General features: G+C 31.3%; 1 protein-coding gene across 2 annotated transcripts; it reads left to right on the forward strand.

Annotated features, from left to right (window-relative positions):
* The first annotated feature begins 8,645 nt into the window (after nucleotides 1-8,645).
* Nucleotides 8,646-21,228, forward strand: LOC139488269 (uncharacterized). Of its 2 annotated transcripts, none has more exons than XM_071273772.1 (8): nucleotides 8,646-8,701; nucleotides 9,893-10,150; nucleotides 11,058-11,345; nucleotides 11,552-11,665; nucleotides 12,092-12,397; nucleotides 15,357-15,425; nucleotides 15,920-15,992; nucleotides 19,727-21,228. In XM_071273772.1, exons 3-8 carry the CDS (start codon nucleotides 11,240-11,242, stop codon nucleotides 20,421-20,423), a joined length of 1,365 nt encoding a protein of 454 aa, XP_071129873.1. In that variant the 5' UTR covers nucleotides 8,646-8,701; nucleotides 9,893-10,150; nucleotides 11,058-11,239; the 3' UTR covers nucleotides 20,424-21,228. The 2 variants fall into 2 exon arrangements, with proteins under 2 accessions (XP_071129873.1, XP_071129872.1); XM_071273771.1 differs by having other exon boundaries at nucleotides 8,688-8,921.
* Nucleotides 21,229-21,656: the final 428 nt, after the last annotated feature.

Genomic DNA, 21,656 nt, shown 5'->3' on the forward strand with positions numbered 1-21,656 from the left:
GCTCTGGGTAGTAGTTAAATCGTGTACACGCATTCCAAACAAATAACTTACTAGTATTATATACTAGTACTCACGAAGGACAGCTTTTAAATAATTTAAGGGTCGAGTTTAATATACTAGTAAAACATTATGGTAATGATATATCTTCAACAACATATTGGGCGATAAAAACATTTACGGTTGTCACTCCGTTAAACAAGAATATGATTACTGCAAAATTTGTTAATTGGATCTCCGACGAATACAAATTTCACCAATATCCACGTACAACTTAGAATCATTCCATACACACAATTTAGTTGACCTCTTGCGTATAGTATTAAAGGAAATAAACATAACCATTAACACTTAACATTGACCGACGGACCATGAAAATGAGGTCAGGGTCAGATAATACATGACATACATACATACAGACCTTTTCGTCATTCCTTGCACCAAATACAGTTATCTTATTGTTCAATGTATCCAAGAAATCGAAGTCAGTACGGTGACCTATAGTTGTTAATTTCTGTGTCATTTAGTCTCATGTGGATAGTTATGTCATTGACAATCATACCACATCTTCTTTTTTTTTCTTTCCAGTGGCAGTCCAAATATCCCCGACCATCATCCCAGATGGCTGTTTTATTTCAAGACCTACCTATAGTATTTATTGTGAACTTGTTCTCTTCCTGAATATGCATGCATGAAATATTTGCCACTGGACGTTAAGCAACCAACAATCAATCAATCAATCTATTTTTATTAACCCGGAAAACTATTATTATATATAATTGATCAATAGACCATGAAAACTGAGATTAACGTCAGATGAACCCTGCTTGACAGACATGTTTACCTTACAATCATTCCATACACCAATACAGTTTTGTCCTTTCATTAGGGAATTTCCGTTTTGTATTTTCCTCGGAGTTCAGCATTTTGTGATTTTACTTTAGTATCTGAGAATAGGACCACACTACAGAAATTGAACTCAGAACAATAACCATATAGATCAAAGATTATACTATCTGGAAGTTAACAGTTAAAAAACTATTGGTTTCTAAAGAACTTTGTGGTTAACTTTGTTTTACAATTCATCTGTCTTACATTATTATAATTACAAAATGTAGAACAATATTATAGGGTTATTGCATGAATATTGGGGAATATTGTTCCGAGAATATTGTATTGCACGAGCTTGCGAGAATATATGTTCTACGAGGGACAATATTCCCAAATATTCATGCAATAACCCTTTTATTGTATAGCAATATAAAATTTGAAAGTAAAACATTGGTTTAAACTAAGATTTTGTCGTTGATGACGTCATGAATTTTGAAGTTTTATTGCACGCTAACTTTTTGTTATTTTCTGTGGGAAATGTTATATTGCTATGCAATAATTTCATTTATCATACACTTAGACTAAATAATATATGATTTTTACTGTATGCTTTGCATTAAATTAACGTAAATTCTATATTTTTCGAATTGGTGCTTAGCGGACTGATATGAAAAGTTTATCACATGCTTCGACTGTTATCACATGCCTTTCCGTAACGTTATCGCATGGCATTCCGGTAACAAACTCCCCGGCAGTTCCAGTTCCGATCCGAATACGGGTCCAAATACTACTCTACCTTATATATATATATATCATTTGCAAAAACTTTTCCCAGAGAACCATACTTCTATCTGATATTCTTTACTTATATTAATATAGGAAGGGGATACTGACTGACTTAAATAGAAAGGGGGGGCTCAAGTCATGCTTCAGTGATTCCCTATATATAACAAACATTTTCCAGGGAGGGGGCTCAAGTCATGCTTCAGTGATTCCCTATATATAACAAACATTTTCCAGGGAGGGGGCTAGGCAACCCTGGATCCGACTATGAACTGATGAATGGATAAAAGATTTCCCTTTATTTTCATAATGTTGTGTGAGAAAAGCAAAAGGTAACATGAAAAGGCTTGCATAACTTTGTAGACCAAACTTTCTCTGTTTACAACCGCATATTAAAATAAAAATCATTTCATGTAAATGTTGCAGCGTTTTGGCTCGTTTTCCCTTTAGAGTTAGGAGGGACTATTCCTAACATATATTTCGATTATATTTCTGATTCAAGTTTACCTTCATGTTTACTTTCCAAAGTGTTGGGGAGGATAACTTAGATAAGAATGCCAAATAGTAAAGGTCCTGTCGTGGACGTAAATTTAATGCTCATTTTTAAAATCTAGGAAAAGTTGTTTAAATAAAAAAATTGACGTTTTTCAAACCGGTAACTAATGGTTCTGAGGAAATTATTTCAGTAGATATTCGTTCCAAATTGAAATTTTGGAACGAATTTCGAAAGCCGGTGGCAGTTATTGGAGTAAAGGAAAATAGTTCCGGAACCAAACGATCACTGTCCGGAGTTTGTTCCGGTAATACTCGGAAAATTCCGGAAAATACACCTCAATGTTACGTTTTCAGTGAAAAACATAACAAAATAGTGTACAAAACAATTATTTGGATACTGGAAAGTAAATTGTGTAAAATAATAAAAAAAAAAACCAAAAAAAACCCAAACATATTATTAGATAAATGAATTTTTAACAGTTTGAAACATAATTTAGAAAGTTACTTAAAAAAAAAGTTGTATATTGTTGAATTATTTTTTTGTCGATTCGTCTATATTAAAATGTTTGTCTTCTCTGTTGAAGCATATGATAGAAAGCTTTCATATCGAATGCACTAAATTTGGGGTCCAACGTCCGTGGACTTTCCCTCTTTGAACTTCTATTTGGGAACCACGTAAAGGGATCAATATATGCATCTGTTATTTTTCTCCATTATTGAAGCATATGATAAAAAGATCATAACATGTCACTTTTCATATCGCATGTTTTATCAGCCCTCGAGCCATGCGGCTCTTGGGCTGATATTGAGCCTAGGGAGAAAACGTTACTAAGTTGAAAAACTTGTGTCTAATCCATTTGTCTCTTTTTGGAACAATAAAATATGTTTAAACTACATGCGATATGAAAAATGCCATGTAATAATCTGATATTATATTTTATCAATAAAAAGTAATAGTACCAACTAATCAAATGATAATCGATTGAGTAAGGATTATTTCTCAGAGTGTGATCACAGTAAAACAATAACATCTTTATAAATAATGTAATATGTTTGTTTCTTAGAAGATCATTGATTTCACGACTATTATGAAGTCAGACTTTATAAAAAAAAATAAAAATTAAAGAACGAAAGTACAGATTACGTTTTCAAGGCGCATAACTTTTCATTTGGCACTGAATAATAATAAAAAATTAATACCCAGACACTAAATTACAAGTATAAATTGGGTTTCCATACTTCCGTTTTATTATTATACAATATTTGGCAGCCAAGCTTATCACAGAACAAATCATTATGATTTTCTACGAATCCACGGACACGTGTAGGAAAACCAATTAATCGAATCTCTAAGATTAGATTAATGAAGTACTACATATTTTGTACGCGTGTTCTTTTTTGTACTTAGTAAGAGACAGATACCTAAAGGGACATTCAAACTCATAATAGAAAATAGACCCCCCCCCCCAATAAAAAACAACAACAAAAAAAAACAAGAAAAAAAAGTATGAAACAAAACGACAAAAAACCGATCACAACATAGAAAACTTAATACCGACCAACACGATTCCACCAACAAATGGCGGTGATCTGTTGCACCTGTCTCACCCGTCGTGATACCCATGCAAGTTCTAACCCAGTAAGAACCAAAATGTTAACATTTGTTGCCTTTTAACTTTATACTTGTGACTTAGTTTTTTCCCACAACATTCTTTTCCCAACACCAGCATATAGTTGACAATTGGTTACTGCATACTCATGCCTGATGTAAATTTAAGATATACTTCGTGCATTAAGCTCATCATTGATATCCAGAAAAAATGATGTACACTAGACGCGCGTTCTGTCTACAAAAATCATGCAAGCACAATTTTGTTTAAAATTGTTAAATGGCCTTGGTCGTTACGGTCAAATTTAATCATTAGAGATAGCTCACTGTAATCAATGATGTCTACCAAAAAATCTCAATTTTCTCATAAAGCTTTGATTTATTCAGCTTTCACTTATCTCAATTTATACTATTTTCTTTAGTCTGTCTTTTGCTAAATTAATAGTTATCAAAGGTACCAGGCTTATAATATATTTCAAACCTGGTACCTTTATTAACTATGAGAATGTCGTAATGTTCTATTGTATTGCTAATTTGCGTATTTCTCTGTCCTGAATGTTCTTCCATTATTTGTATTGTAATCCTGTCATGTAATGTTGTCATTTTAGTGTTAAATTTAACATTACCATAAAAGCGGGATCAATAAAAACTCAATAAAACGATTGCGATTTATATATTTCATTAGGTTGACGTAAGTTTTAAATAAATAATTGCCATAGTGATATATCATATCAGCATAGAATGTTTCGGCTGATTAAATCCTGTGGAACGAAACATCAACAAGAAGTGGTATGAATTTTGTGGTTGTCAAAATCCTTATTCAATTCTTACAGTATGGTACGTCCGAAAAGCGTGTCGTCTGTATTAGATTATAATGGGCGCCGGAATCAAAACGGTTGTAACAGATTGGACACTAACATTTTAAACAGTTTTGCAAAATTTATAGCTTAATTGGCTACCTCATAGAAATAGAATAGGTGGATTAGAATGACTTGACACTTAAACAATTACGATACTCACAACATAGTAGCCATTTAATGATATCGGGGAAATACGCGTAGTCACATACAGAAAATACAATAGTATAATAAAAAAAAAATTGAACGTTAGTCGGATAAAGGAATTGCATTGATAAAACATTTTCTCACTTTAAGGTTAAGAAATCAATCACGCAAACAATACTGGAACACTGTTCAAATCTAAGAGTATATAGTTTTTAGAATTTTTACGAAATGACACAAGAATGATTTATATGGACAGTTAAAAAGCAGCAATACCGAACTACAAGGAAAATTCAAAATGGAAAATTCTTTATGAAATGGGAAAACCAAAGCTTAAAAACGTCAAAGGAATTGAAAACCATTGTCATATTCCTCATAAATTCAGAGAAAAATGGTCTCAAACTAAACAAAAACTCTGGAAAAGAAAAGTAAGACCATCAAATTTAAAGATACATACCAAAGTTAAAAAACAACAACTACATATTGTTTAGATATCCTATTTCAATAAACATTATCCCGTCACGATAATAAAATGTTTCGAGGTAATGAAGGAAATTTTAAAAGTCAAGTCTGATGAAAAGATAATCCATGGGAGAAATGAACTTTACATTGTTAAGTTTAGAACAAAGGAATGGACAAGTGTTTATAGAAAGATTTGTAATTTGCTTTAAAATAAGAAAAGTTTGATGCCATCGTTGCTCGTTTGGACGGATTAAAAGAGGGACGAAAGATACCAGAGGGACAATCAATTTTAGTCAAAATTTTAAAGTCAATCTTTAATTACTTTAATTTCAATGTAATGCAGCAGTATTAAAAAAATCTTTAAAAGGTAAAGACATTTCATTATTGTAAATGCAGTTGCAATGATATAATTGAATGACTGGACATTTGTTGTATACTTCCCTTATAATTTTGAAGCCCTGATCTTCTAATGTGTAATATACTATGCTGTCAATTTTAAAATAACAATTATGTTAAGGAAAGCTTTAAAGTCAATAACTTCCTTTTATATTAACGTCTATTATAGCTGTTGCAATTGATCATATTCCCACTGGACAATTTTTTGCACGGTTCTTTCTTTTCATCTATTTATTCTATCAACTTAATTCGGATTTTCATTATCTTTTTATGATGAAAACTATTTGAAAGAAGCGTTTAATCAGTGTAAGAAAACAAAACGTGACATTTAAAACCATACGCTCTCCTCTCCTTTCATTCCTTTTTTTTCTTTTAATCTTTTTATTTTCTTATGGTCCCTTTAAGAGCAGTGATTTTGAAAACAATATCCAGTTGTACGAAGTATATCAGTTAATTTGCGCTTTGTTCACTTTTTCTATAATGAATCTGATGAATCTGATTTTAAAGCATTATCATTGTTTCAACCTGTATCAAAAGTGTGTTGTTGTTATGGAATTACAACAACAAGTATTACGTTTGCATATGAAAATAAGAGAATGTGGTATGATTTCTTTTGTAGTGCTTCCATGTTTACTAAGAACTTTTAATTTCAAACTACAAACCAAAAGATGTTTTGGTTATAACACATCGAAACAAAAAGTAAAAACACATTTCTTCAATTTTGAAATGCAAGATACAGACAGAAGATTAAAGGCTCTATATTTTTACCAGCTGCAAATACGTTTATTTGATTATATTTTCTAGTTCTCTTTTTTTTTCACAAAATGTCATCGTGCTGTTATTTATTTTCTTCGTTTGTAACAAAGAGAGTACATTTTTGAATTAAACAGAATACTTTTTAATATAAAGGGGATATCTGGTAGGATTTCCAATGGCATAACTGTCCTTTAGAGATACAAAAAAGAAGAAAAAAGACAGTAAGCAGAATCGTTCTGCATGCCGCATGATAAGCATTAAAATACCCCTGCGTGTATGAATCAATTCATTTAATAAAATTAACTACATGTTTTTATACTAAAATCAACTTAAATCAAATACAGGAGAAGCAAACGAATGTCTATAATGTCATTTGGTTTTGCAAGATTAAACTTTCATTAGTTTTCAGAAAAAAGCAACAAAACAAATAACCATTAAGGTGTAAAATAAAGGCAACATGGTATACTCGTCAAACTTTGAAAAATACTCATTTATGATTTTAAAAAAAAATAGACTTTAATGATAGTATGATACTAAACCCCTAACGGGAGGGATTGTACCTGATATTCATATGATGAAGACATAATCTTTCATTCAGTTTAATTGAGGTCTGGAGCTGGCATGTCAGTTAACTGCTAGTAGTCTGTTGTTATTTATGTATTATTGTCATTTTATTTATTTTCTTTTGTTACATCTTTTGACATCAGACTCGGACTTCTCTTGAACTGAATTTTAATGTGCGTATTGTTATTGTTTTACTTTTCTACATTGGCTAGAGGTATAGGGGGAGGGTTGAGATCTCATAAACATGTTTAACCCCGCCGCAATTTTGCGCCTGTCCCAAGTCAGGAGCCTCTGGCCTTTGTTAGTCTTGTATGATTTTAAATTTTAGTTTCTTGTGTATAATTCGGAGTTTAGTATGACGTCCATTATCACTGTACTATTATGCATATTTTAGGGGCCAGCTGAAGGACACCTACGGGTGCGGGAATTCTCGCTACATTGAAGACCCATTGGTTGCCTTCGGCTGTTGTTTGCTCTATGGTCGGGTGGTTGTCGCTTTGACATATTCACCATTTCCTTTCTCAATTTTATTTAAAAAATAAAACGACAATGAGACAGCATCCCAACGATAAAATCACCATAAAAACGACACCAAAAGTTCAACATAATCATTAAGCATACGTATTACCATTAATGCTTACGCCTTTATTCAGATAAAGAATAGTTTTTGTTATTTTTACATCCATCATTGTATGATAAATATTAGTGTTGTCAACGGTTAACCGGTTAACCGGTTAACCGTTCGAACGACCGAATACCGAATACCAAAAACGCTAACCGGTTAACCGGACTTTTTTCAATTTTAATAGATTTGATATAAACTTGTATTTAAATCATTAAATAGTTTTGTTTTCTTTAAAAAAATATCGTGATGTTAATTAATTTGACGAACAATTGGCCAGTATATTGATTGCTATTGATAATCCAAAAATATAAAATTGATTAGAACTTGTCTCTTAGATCGGGGCAAGATCTTAAGGAAACATAATTAGTTACATTTTTTTTAAACAGTAACTTTAAATCAGTAATACGAGGAAATTTTACGATTTCTTTATTATTTTATTTTTGATCTAATATTGTGTAGACCTACATCTAAATTTGGGATCTCCGTCGTCAGGTCTTTGACATACTTTAAACTAAATGCTTACTCAAAAGTGTAAAAAGTAAACCAACGTGAATGTAATCAATGTATTCTTGATAGTACAAGTATCAGGATTAATCAATTCAAATTAAAACACTCCACATTATTTTCGGAGACAACAAGACAAAATGAAAGAAACATCGGTTTCAGACATATTCAATTCTACGAGATGAAGACGTTTTTTTTTGTTTTTTTTTCAATCTGAAGTTAATACAAACGCCATAGTTGATACCATGTATTTGATTATTAAAAGTCAAACTTCGACCGGAATCTTCACAGACAAGCCAAAGGACAAACTTCAATTCATCGTATTATAAAAACGTAAATGTATGACTTGGATGGAAGGTAGTCACCTTGACACTCATACCACATCTTCTAATCTCTAAGTGTAGGGTTCCATTGATAAGGCCTTCAAACATCAACTTAAACTATCGGTTAACTGGTTAATCAGTCAAACGATTATACGAGTAACCGGTTAGGCAAAAGTGTACGATTTGACATCACTAATAAATATAGAAATGCAATGTTTATTTTGATGTTCAAATATAGTATGATGATGAAAAAAAGGAGGAAAACGTTGTCATCGTGGCGACGGTGATAAATCTATTTTAGTATACATGTGACATTTGATGTCAACATCCGTTTTAAGGATAGTAAGCTAAGTAAGTAAGTACTACATGTAACATTTGCCAATTATTTAATTAAGGATATATCACTTGATGTATGAAAGTGTAATAGGTTCCTGTCAAAAAGCAATATTTATAAAAACGTTTTATGTTCATTTTATTTAAAACAAAAATACATACAATGATTGTTCTGAAGTATATATGTCTTGTTTATTTACTATTTGTAACATTCGGGAATACATTAGATTTTACCCAAAGTCGTAAGTAACACATTACTATATTTTTGATAACAGGTTTATTATTTTATTAATTTTCAAACGATTTAAATTATGCATGATTCGATACGTGGTACATAATATACAAGGTAATGTACCGTTTTAAGACTTATTCATGTTAAAAAAAAATATAAATTAGTGTATCATGTACATTATTCTTTTGTGATATCAATTCCTTGATACTGCAAATTAAACTTAAACTGTACATGCGGGTAAAAAGTAATTTTAAAAAAGAATACCGAACTCCAAGGAAAATTCAAGTAGGAAAGACTCTTATCTAATGAAAAAATCAAAAGCTCAAACACATCAAGCGCGCTGTAAACAAAAGCTTTAATAAACGCTAAATATCATCTTTTTATGTTGTGTAATATTTTAATTTCTACGTCTTAAAAAGGCAATTTCATTAATATTTGTGGAAAATTTGGGTAAGAAATAAGCTTTTTTCAATAATACAAGCTAGGGACCAGCTGAGGCACGCCCCAGGGAGTGGGATTTCTCGATGTATTGAAGACCCAATTGTGGCCTTTGGCTGTTTTGTGTTGTTTGGTCAGGTTGTTATCTTTTTACCACATTCCCCATTTCCTTTCTCAATTTTATTAGTTTTACATAAAGCACATGCGTATATTCTATTGCAGATTAAAAAATACACATAATGTATAATGGTATATTGTTAGAAGTGGTAGTGCTTTATACTGTTTATTGTGTGTTATAGTGTTCAGATTTTGTCCAAATCAAAATTTAACAAAAATTAACAATGCTTTTATTCAATCCTTGGAGAACATCGATTCAATTTGTTATCCTAAAAAATGGAGAAAAAATATTCATCTCATGTTACGGTCTATTTGGACCCAAATTATAATTCCCCTTTATAGTCGTTTTTGTCTTCATTCATGCTCTTTCGTTCGTTGTGAAGAAATTTTTAGTATTTTTCTTTGTAAATTTAAATTCTCATTTAGGAACAATTATCTTATGTGAAGATGAGAAAAGAAACATATCTTGCGCCTATGGAAACCTTTCTATTGAAAAGGTGATCTTTCCACAACAAAGCTCACGATGCAATACTTTACGGCACTGTGACGACAAGGCGACACACATTCAGTCACAATGTAATGGACAGAAATGGTGTGAAGTGGATACAAACGCCTTCATACATGGTCGTTGTACAAAAGTTCCAAGGCATATTGTTTTGAATTATGCTTGCTCTCATATAGATGGTAAGTGTAATAGAAAGACATAAATATTATGAACTATACAAGTCAAATAATTAGTTGATTGGATGATCTCAATGCATCTTGCATCTTCATCTGTTCAAGCTTTGAATTATCATTATTAAAAATAAGACTCTCTCAAATAAAAAAGTTTGAATCAAAAATAACATTTAAAAGGTAAGCCAAAACCCCAAAAGTAAGTGTGAAATATTTGAAAACTATTGATAAAATTATATTGGTATTATTTCAATAATGCTCTTACATTGTTTGGTGTTGATTATTCAAGAATTTTTTTAACATTAAGTGTCAGTGTGTGGATTCAACTTTCTGTGACCTTAATTTGTATGTTTTTCACTTCGACATGATCCACGTATATTTACGAAACATTCGTATAACTCAGAATGCAGATAATGTAGAAAATAATGAGCATAACCAATACTGCCCAATTAACTTTAATATATAAAAGGCCCCGGAATGACAAATGTTTACTAATTGAAACGAAATTATAAACAGCTAGATTTATGTACAAAACAGAAAACGAAAAACGAATACGATATACAGCAATAAACTTCACCCGTTGATTACAGGTGCCTGGCTTTGGACAGGCACATTCAGAATGTATGTATGTGTGTCACAAAGTTTTGAATCATTTTAATTAAAAGTAATGCTCTTCAGCTAGTTTTTTTTCAATAATCCCTCGACAATGATTATTTAAATTACTATATGTCAATTACTACGATAACAGATACTTACAGACAACGTCTAGAGTCACCGAACAAACAATTGAATAATTCCCTACTTAAACTAGCATCGTATAAATCAAAAGTGAAAACGAAGAAAAGGAAAAAATATAACAGTTATGTTACACCTTGACATTTACTAGTGTATTTACTAGTGTATTCATATATTTCAGTCTGGAATAGACTTGTACAAAGCAACCAAGGACGTGTGGTATGTGGTTCTTTAAAAGATGTACAGTGTCATTTGCATTATACTGACGTCATAAGTTCTTCCAAAGCTAAATATGATTATGACTATCATGATTCCTGTGAAAAAAACAAAGTGAATATTCAAGAATGCTTAACAAATGGAATTATGTCTGCGTGTGATAAGAAGTATAAGTGCGACGAGACGAAAATAAGAAACACACACTGTTTCTTTAAACCGTTTAGAATAGAAATAACATACAGCTGTGATCAAGGTAAAACAATTACATTATGATTTCATTTAATTCAAAAGTTTACTTCTACTCCTCTCAGAAAGAAATTTCTTTTTAGTAAAATAGATAAATAAATATCACACATTGTACCAGATTCAGGGCGAGTTCGAGTCTGATACAGTTTTGTCCATATGAACTTATGTATCAAAATTTTGAATATTTCTAAACTGAATATTTTGCATTTTCAGGTCGAACAAACTCGTATATGAAAACTATTTCGAGAGATTCAATAATTAAACCATTGATAAATCGGACTTCTAGTATATACCGAAATGATGACGCTACATGGAATGTTCTACATGGTACGTGCTTGATCTTCAAGTTTCAAGGTAGTATTGTTAATCAAACACGAACATTTAAGCCTATATATACGAATACTGTGTCCACTGCCCAGTAGTCTATGGCGCCGCCCAGTACAGACGATGTTGCAAAGGTGTCACAGAAGCATGAGTTCATGTCTAGATGAGGGAAATAAAAATCTACTAAAAATTTTAAGACCTAACATGGTTTTGGTAAATTTCAAACTAGTTCATATGCATACAAAGTACAGATGTAACAATCGCTATTGTCAAACATGTCCATCCTCAAAAATGTGTTCATTTCCCTCAAAAGTGTCTTTTTAATCACATATTGCCTAAATATGCGTAATGTTACCTACCATAAATTTGTCTGTAAAGTATAGTGAATGTTCGTACAATAAATTTGAAATGTTTTACTTTTCATTACAGATACTAAATATTATATGCAGGTTAAGTTAGACAACGATTTGAGAGTTTTGATATATGATAAAAAGCAAAATAAAAGTTTTGTCCTGTGTCCAAATATATTTGCTGACACGCACGCAACTATTGTTTGCCGACAGTTTAATTTGTCAGACATTGGATTTGCGGTTACAGTGACTAGAGAAGAGAAATACAAACAACTACACGTTGATGTAAATTGTTCTGGTAATGAATCAACATTGCTTCTGTGTCGATTTGACAGATCATCTCAGACGTTTTGTGAAAACAGTGACGCCGCTGTTCGCTGTACAAGTAAGGAGATTAATGCTTAAAACTAAATCTATAAATTGCAGAAGTTAACGCAAAGTTATATTAGATTAGATTTGATAAATATCACAAATCATACATGTTCGTATTCTTTTTGGTTTTATCACATGTTTTTAGTTTCTGTATCGCTTAATTGTTTTTTTGTTAGTGTAATATTTTATGATATTTTATATAAACGTGCATTTCGTTAGTTGAAGAAACCCGAAACTTCTAACAATATTTCACTTCCAGATAGAGTTCAAATGATGGCAATGTTCTGTGATACACGTTAAACTGATCTATAATAGTTATCAAAGGTACCAGGATTATATTTAGTACGACAGACGCGCGTTTCGTCTACATAAGACTCATCAGTGACGCTCATATCAAAATATTTATAAACCCAAACAAGTACAAAGTTAAAAATTCATAATTAAAGAAAATCATCTATTTGAGAAATTAAATTGAATAAAAGAAATAAAAAGATAGGCTGATTAAAAATGACTTAAATTTGGTTAAAAAAAGGATAAAAGGTCTTTATTTGTACAATGTTGATTACATAAAATGACAACATTTAAAGAACATTTTACTATTAACAATAACAACAAAAAACATATTTCTCGTATCAAACATAAACTAAAAGAACTAGCCAAGAAATTTGTTTTTGTCCCGGCCGATAAAGCTGCTAATAATATTATTATTCTTTGACGTAAATTTTAAATTGAGGTTCTGAAAAAAGAAATCACCAATTCACCAACATTCCAACTGACTCCATTTTCAGAAAACGACATCTGTAACAAACATAAACTTTTAGCTACCGCTTTACAAGCAGAGCCAAATATAATGAAAGCCCCAACTATGTACTGGCTTCCGAAGCTACACATAACACCTTACAAATATAGATTTATTTAGTCTTCAAGCCATTGTTCCACTACTAAATTGTCTATTCTTACCAGCACATTTGGTACAATTAAAAACCTGATAATAAATTGTTCAAATAAGGCCTTCGAAAATAGTTGAATTAATTACTTTTGGAGTGTCAAGAACTCGTTGGAAGTACTTGATAAATTGCATGCTTATATTGGTGATTTTAAATCTGTTCAGAGTTTTGATTTTTCTACCCTGTATACCACATTGCCTCACATTCTCATTAAGAAAAAATTCACACACCTAATTAAATGGGCATTTAAAAAGTCAGAATGTGAATATATATGTTCAAACTCTTTTAGGTCATTGTTTAGTAGCAATAAACAAAAAAACTATGTCAATTGGACATGCTTTGATACTATATATGCCCTTGAATTTTTACTAGATAACATTTTTGTTTGCTTTGGGGATTCCGTATATCGTCAGATTATCGGAATTCCAATGGGGACCAACTGTGCACCACTTTTTGCGGACCTGTTTTTGTATTGCTATGAGTTACAATTTATGACAAAAATAAGCAAAGACTCATCGAAACAACATCTGATAAACAAATTTAATAATACTTTTAGAAATTTGGATGATATTTTGGCTCTCAATAATGACGACTTCAGTATGTATATTAAAGAAATTTATCCTGTTGAACTTACTTTAAATAAAGCTAATACTAACAATGACCACTGCCCTTTCCTCGATCTTGATATCTATATCACTAACGGAAAGCTGAATACTAAAATTTATGATAAAAGAGATGATTTTTCATTTCCTATCATATCTATCGTTAATTATCCATTTTTAGATGGTGACGTTCCCTTGTCACCATCTTACGGTGTTTATATATCTCAACTTGTACGATTCGCTCGTGTATGTAACAATGTTTTAGATTTTAACGAGAGAAATTTATGTATTACTGAAAAATTATTACACCAGGGTTTTCGATATCACAAACTAGTCAAAACATTTACTAAATTTATCATCGGTATAAGGACATCATTCGTAAATATAGCTCAACATGCAGACTTCTTATACGTTCAGGTATTTCACATTCAATTTTTTATGGAAATATTCTTTATAAAGCACAAAGGTGTCAGTATTCACCTCAAAAACTAACAAAACCTTTGAATAGACTTATTAAGAAGGGATATAGTTACGATACTGTTGCAAGGTCATTAAAGAATGCATATTTTGGCGTTAATATTGATTCACTTATAGGGTCTTTGCATCGGAACTAAACACAGTTGTTGGCATGACACGGGTTATGTTCTTCTCATATATGTTATGATTGTATGATACTAAACCCCTAACGGGAAGGATTGTGCCTGATGTTCATATGATGAAATCATAATCTTTCAGTCAGTTTAATTGAAGTCTGGAGCTGGCATGTCAGTTAACTGCTAGTAGTCTGTTTTTATTTATGTATTATTGTCATTTTGTTTATTTTCTTTGGTTACATCTTCTGACATCAGACTCGGACTTCTCTTGAACTGAATTTTAATGTGCGTATTGTTATGCGTTTACTTTTCTACATTGGCTAGAGGTATAGGGGGAGGGTTGAGATCTCACAAACATGTTTAACCCCGCCGCATTTTTGCGCCTGTCCCAAGTCAGGAGCCTCTGGCCTTTGTTAGTCTTGTATTATTTTAATTTTAGTTTCTTGTGTACAATTTGGAAATTAGTATGGCGTTCATTATCACTGAACTAATATATATTTGTTTAGGGGCCAATTGAAGGACGCCTCCGGGTGCGGGAATTTCTCGCTACATTGAAGACCTGTTGGTGACCTTCTGCTGTTGTTTTTTTCTATGGTCGGGTTGTTGTCTCTTTGGCACATTCCCCATTTCCATTCTCAATTTTATGAATGAAATGCTCAATATAATTTTATACGCAAAAAAACTAATCAAATAGGAATGATCGCTATCCTATACAAAAGGATGTCATTCTACTTTAAAGACAAAAATACACTAATAAATATATTCCAAGAAACCTAGGAAAGATATGTCTCTTTAATATTGTCTAAAATAGTTCTAAATCTGTATTGCAGCATTAAACACAAATCCTGTTTCATCAACTGAAGTAATTGTACCACAAGCTATTCCTCCAAACATGACAGGTAATATTTGATAATTATATCTTGCGAGAAAGTTTATATTAAAGTTTAATTTGATTGATGAAATACCTTGGCAACTTGCGAAGGGTACTGTTTGCTAGTTATAATACCAGGTTTAATCCACCATTTTATACATACGAAAATGCCTGTACGAAGTAATTAATTTGACAGTTGTTATCGATTAATTTGAGGTGTTTGAGCTTTTGATTTTGTTATTTGCGTGGGGACTTTCGGTTTGGAAGTTTGGTTCCTTTGTTAAGACTATTTATTGTCCAAAAGATGAACTTTTGTTTTTCTTTCAACTGGTTGCCTTATTTATTCTGATTTTGAAATAACTTTCATTCCAAGATAAATTATAACCAAACCAGACTGAACACGTTATTGTAAATTGTATAGTTGACGACAAAAGTAGAAACATATCGTTCTCTAACAGATTCGGGGGAAATGGCAAACTCATGGATTGAATTAAAATTGTATAACCCTTTTAATCTTTTCAGGAACAGAAATTGGTGTTATTTCGTCAATAGTATTCATTGCTACTGTATTGTTTGTTATCGTCATAATATACAGGTATTTGATTAGTGCAGTTTGAAATCACAGGTTATTGAAACCAAAGCATACATATTTTCTCTGCTTAAAATTTGATATAAATAGCTAGTGTATTCTAAAACAAAAAAATATTTTCACGGTTAAAGTAGTGTAAGGAAAATAACAAACCAAGTAATATTATTCAATTACTTTATTTTTTGTTTAAGAAATAATTCATGGAAGCCATAGATTGTTTGAAATTTACACATTGCCTGGGCCGTGATATTTGAATTTTATCCTGAGCGTTAGCGAGGGATAAAATTAACGAATATCACGGCACAGGCCATGTGTAAATTTTCAACAATCTATGGCTTCCATGAATTATTTCGATTCTAATAGGACAAATACGGTCATTAAAAAACTGAAGCGAGGGTGGGTATGCTGTGTGTGGCTGTTCCTTTTTACTCCCTGTTAGATAAAGCTCAAATATCTTTATAAATATGTAGCTTGCGTAGGTTATTTCGTGAATAACTGCTAGAAAAAAACTTTTTTATTCTTTAAATTCTCAAACCCAACATTTGCCATGTTTTTCTCGTAAGCTTCCGTCACAAATCAAAAGTTGAAATTTTGTAACTAAGGAGCCGTCATGTTGACTTGCTGAAATGAGTAAATATGTGAATAATGCAATAAAATAGAAAATAAAACAAAACAAAACCTACCTCAAAAATCAGTTTTAATACAATATCATACGAATTCCAATGGTTCACGTAACAGAAATCTTTCAACTTTAGCGGTTTCATTTGTATGACGTCATGTTTTGAAATGACTGAAATGCGCCATAAAGATTAATAGACTATCGCGGAATTTTATTTTATTTTTATTTTGTTGATTTCCCTGAGCTCTTGTGCATTACTTCTTTTTATTATGCATTCGAATAAGAATAAAAGTTATTTTGTCTTTTTTAATTGCACTTTTTAAAACAATAAAATCGGCAAAGGATCTGCAAATAGGTTCCAATACATGTAGATTTACGTGGGAAGTATATTGTAACAGCCATTATTATGCATCGCTCTGAGTAATGCAATAAAAAATAGAAAATAAAACAAAACAAAACCTACCTCAAAAATCAGTTTTAATACAATATCATACGAATTCCAATGGTTCACGTAACAGAAATCTTTCAACTTTAGCGGTTTCATTTGTATGACGTCATGTTTTGAAAAGACTTAAATACGCCATAAAGATTAATAGACTTTCGCGGAATTTTATTTTATTTTTATTTTGTTGATTTCCCCGAGCTCTTGTGCATTACTTCTTTTTATTATGCATACGAATAAGAATAAAAGTTATTTTGTCTTTTTTAATTGCACTTTTTAAAACATTAAAATCGGCAAAGGATCTGCAAATAGGTTCCAATACATGTAGATTTACGTGGGAAGTATATTGTAACAGCCATTATTATGCATCGCTCTGAGTCTGTGCTAAGTATATTTTATCGAGAATTTTATCACAGTGTTGTTTACAAAGCTAAAGAAGCACGTCATATTAGAATGTTTTGTATGGTAGTTATGTTATGTTATAGACACACATAGAGAAACAGAGAACAACTAATTCTATTGAGGACGTGCATATCAGTTTTTTTTTTTAAATTTAACTTAATAACATAATTATCCCATCGAAAGACATTTATCCTTTTAATCCATTATGAATGTTATGACTCAATGCTAAAGCCAATTGTATTTTCAATATTTTACCAAATATGAATGTTCATTTTTGTTTTTTTACATTTTTATGTCTTTGTGTTACTGGTATAGCTGTGAAACATCATGTTCATACATATATGTACTTTTGAAAGTATTAAATGTGCTTCCTACTACAGAAAGTTAGTTCTAGGTAGCTTTTGGGTGTATACACCTGACCAGCAAAAAAGATCAAAGACACATTACTTCGTGTAATCAAAAAATTAAATTTGATTTATCATAGTATAAGTGTTATTCTGAGTCATTTATCAAGATGTATTACAGTCGGAAGAAAATTAAGGAAATGGTTTTAAGTACCGATTCAAAGTGTTAATTAGATAAAGTACTTACATCTCTTAATTAGAAATAAGATGTGACTCAGAAAATTTAAAAAAAAAAGTTATGTTTGACATCAGTCATAGAGATGCTATTACTCTACTCATATAAATATGCAGAGTTGGTATAGGTATAATCGTCAAAGCTTGACGGTACTAATAAAGATATTTACGATTTATGACACACAACAGTATGACGTGGTTTGATCCACTAATTTTAAAAACATGTTTTCGAGTCATTTGCGTTTAATGGTGTTCATCGATCAATCCGAAAATTTCAAACGAGTAGTAAGATCTATGCATCCATCTTACTTTAGTTCAAATATGACCGAGGAAAATTTGATTAAAGAAAAATCATGCCAGTAAAAATGCTGGTTTCAGGGCCTGTACTTTCAAGTATTTGTAGTTGGTCATTAGTTGCTTTTACTTTTTTGTAGCACTTTCAACTTTTCATATACAGCAAACATTGCACATCGACAAATCTTCCACTTTGGCATACAAAGGAATATAACAAAAAAAATACCGAACTCCGAGGAAAATTCTAAACGAAAAGTCCATAAGCAAATGACAAAATAATAGCTCAAAAACATCAAACGAATGGAAAACAACTGTCATATTCCTGACTTGATTCAGGCATTTTCTTATGGTGGATTGATCCAGGCTTCATAGCCCTTAAACTTGTTTGACAGTCGCATAAATTCCATTATACTGACAATGATGTGCGTACAAAAACAAACAGACATCATAGGTTAAAAGGTCAAAAATAGGGTTACAGCAGTCAGTTTTTTGTTATAATCTTCATCACTATAAAAACAAGCAAATATTTGGAAAAAAAATAAACTAAAAAGGAATATAGACAAAGCACGTTTCCAAAAACGGAAGACAAGAATACAAAAGCCAATATTAGTTGAAATTAGCAAGTGCTCTCGAATCAATTCCATAACTTGATCCGATCGCATATTGTACTCACACAGTTAAGCCGAATTGCGATAAAAAAAAAAAAAAAAAACACACACACACACACACACATTCAAACAGTTACTACAACTCGTAAAATAAGTATTCCTTATTGTACACTGCAATCATCTATACTTTTTTTTCACAAGTTCGTCTGTTGCAAAATATTTGAATTTCCTTATACAAAACCCGTCTTATATATTATAAGGCAGACTACAAGCAACAGACTACATCTATTTTTGACACTGCTTGGTACTAGAAAGACATAATCTTTCAGGAAAGACTATGTATAAGACAAGAAAATAAAAAAAAAAATCGTCTGACGAAATAAATTATAATCCTGATATATCTGATGTGATTTTTTTTATTCCATTTCATATGTTATTTGTTGTCTGTTACATTGACCCTTCAAAGTAATTTTCTTACAAATACTTTCATGAAATGTTGACATATGAATTCTAAGCAAACAATTTTCTATGTACACAAATCGCTATGTACCATATGGCATTAATTCAATAATTGAGTAGTCTGATCTTGTTTCAAGTTAGTAATATGACAATTTGTTTCCATTTGTTACCTTGAACGGTGTAGTCTACCGTTTTATTTATCATGTTTTATGGACGTCCCCCTTTTTAAATTTACTTCAGAGTTTGGTATATCGGCCATTAGCCAATTCATATGCTAGTTGTAGCCAGGTAATCTTATAACTTTATCCGTAATTTAATCTTAATTTCGAATTTTATAGGAAAAATAAAAAGCCGCAACATAATTCTGGATCGAACATATCAGCACCAATAAATTACCAGAATTTACACAGAAACGATGGTTTAAATGAAACGTCTCATTTGCATGTTGATGCAAATGCTTCAAACGGTCCATATTCCCGTCTTGCTGCAAGTGCAGAAACAGAAATAGCGTCATATCCAATCAATATTTTTCAAAGTGACAATATATCTGTGGACCTTTTGCATGGAATGGAGAGAAATGTGGAGAACAATTATTTCCTTATTGAACCAAGTGAATCGGAAGCAACCATAGACCATAGTTATTCAGACATAGATAATCCTGCTGCATCTTCTTCCAGTTTATTGCAAAGAAATTCACTCAACCAAAATAATTATTTTGTTCTTGACCCAAATGAAACAAGACGTTCAAACAGTGCAAATAACTATTCGGAAATAGAAGATTTTTCACTAACAACCGTAAAAGAAAAGAATGAAGCCTCGATATCAAACAATTATGGCCATTATGCTATTTCAAAAGAAGGTGTGTATGACGAAACTAATATTCGACGTCACGTTAACCAAGATGACGTCAATATCTACGATCGGTCTCTTGGTGACGCATATGACAGTATGACATGTATGAGGACTAAAACACTGGACATTACCTACGATCATTTACCACAACCATACAATGATAATGATAGAATAATTAGTTGATGTAATAACACTTTGTTTGGTGACTGTATGAAGAATTCAATTTTTTTTCAATCGAAAAGTAGGTTAGCACAAATTATATTCACGAGGTACCAGAAGACAATTTAAAGATTTAAAACTAAGTAGATGTAGTATGATTGCTAATGAGACACCAAACCATTTAACCCCGAATCATCCATATATGAACAATAACAGGTAATCGTTAATAATCTGCAAACCCTATTCTATAAAGAAATACATTAAAGGTTCCAGGATGAAAGAAACTCTGATATATACTACATCATAAACGAAATTTATTATGATAGACATCAATCAACGACAAAATAGATAACAGACTACTGTCTGGGGAGGGAGTGAATAAACATGTTCACAAGGTATAAACTTTACATAATAATACTGGTATCAAATATAACAATTTGTTTTTTTTTTATTTTAATGGATATTTTCGTCAAAGGATAATATTTATGGCATAAGTAATCATAGTATAATTTAATATAATTAATCATAGCGGACAAAAAAATACGTTATAAGCACTTTAATTAGAATTTCAAATAATTTGTTACGACACAAATCATTAAAACTTAAATGATCATTTCCGTGAATAAGCAATGTGTTCGAAAGTACATGTATGTATATTAAATTTATTTTATATTAAATTAAATTACTAAATATAAGTCAGAACCAATCATACTCAGTTTATATTCCAACGAGATCGATAATCATCAATCAATCTGATAGTATTTAATGTTGCATGTGTTGGTAAACTTAGAACTAAATAAAATACAGAGGCAATAAGTTTTGCTTCATATCTACGTCTTATTCTTGAAATTGGCCATGGCAATGCTTGAAATTCATAACTAAGATCAATCACAAAATAATAATTTCAGATTTTCAGTGTTATTTTACTCATTGAATGTATCACCCACATGCAAAACTTTGATTCACTGTTCTGCTTTGGCCTAACATTTTGGCCATATGTGATTTATCAGCTCTTCGTCGTTTTTATTATGCGTAGGCTATCAAAATAGTTTGACTTCGAGCATTACTGCAAAGACATTAAAACAGCGACGATATCCAAACGCGTAAGTCGAAAACAGTATGATAATGTTATTGCAAAAGAAAACGACCCAAAGAAAAACTGTAATATACAAAGCTAATGATTGAACAGTCACAGTCAATCAGCTCGTAATGGCATCCGTACACATTTCGAGGATTTGATTTAAAATTTATCACTTG

Source organism: Mytilus edulis, chromosome 9 (genome assembly GCF_963676685.1).
Source record: "Mytilus edulis chromosome 9, xbMytEdul2.2, whole genome shotgun sequence".
NCBI classification, from domain to species: domain Eukaryota; kingdom Metazoa; phylum Mollusca; class Bivalvia; order Mytilida; family Mytilidae; genus Mytilus; species Mytilus edulis.

Excerpts from the sequence above, each read along its gene's own strand:
- LOC139488269 (XM_071273771.1), top strand. The coding sequence starts at position 8,810 with ATGTTCATTTTATTTAAAACAAAAATACATACAATGATTGTTCTGAAG. Across the intron at positions 8,922-9,892 it reads ATTAGATTTTACCCAAAGTC|GAACAATTATCTTATGTGAA; the intron begins GTAAGTAACACA and ends ATTCTCATTTAG. Across the intron at positions 12,398-15,356 it reads CGCCGCTGTTCGCTGTACAA|CATTAAACACAAATCCTGTT; the intron begins GTAAGGAGATTA and ends TCTGTATTGCAG.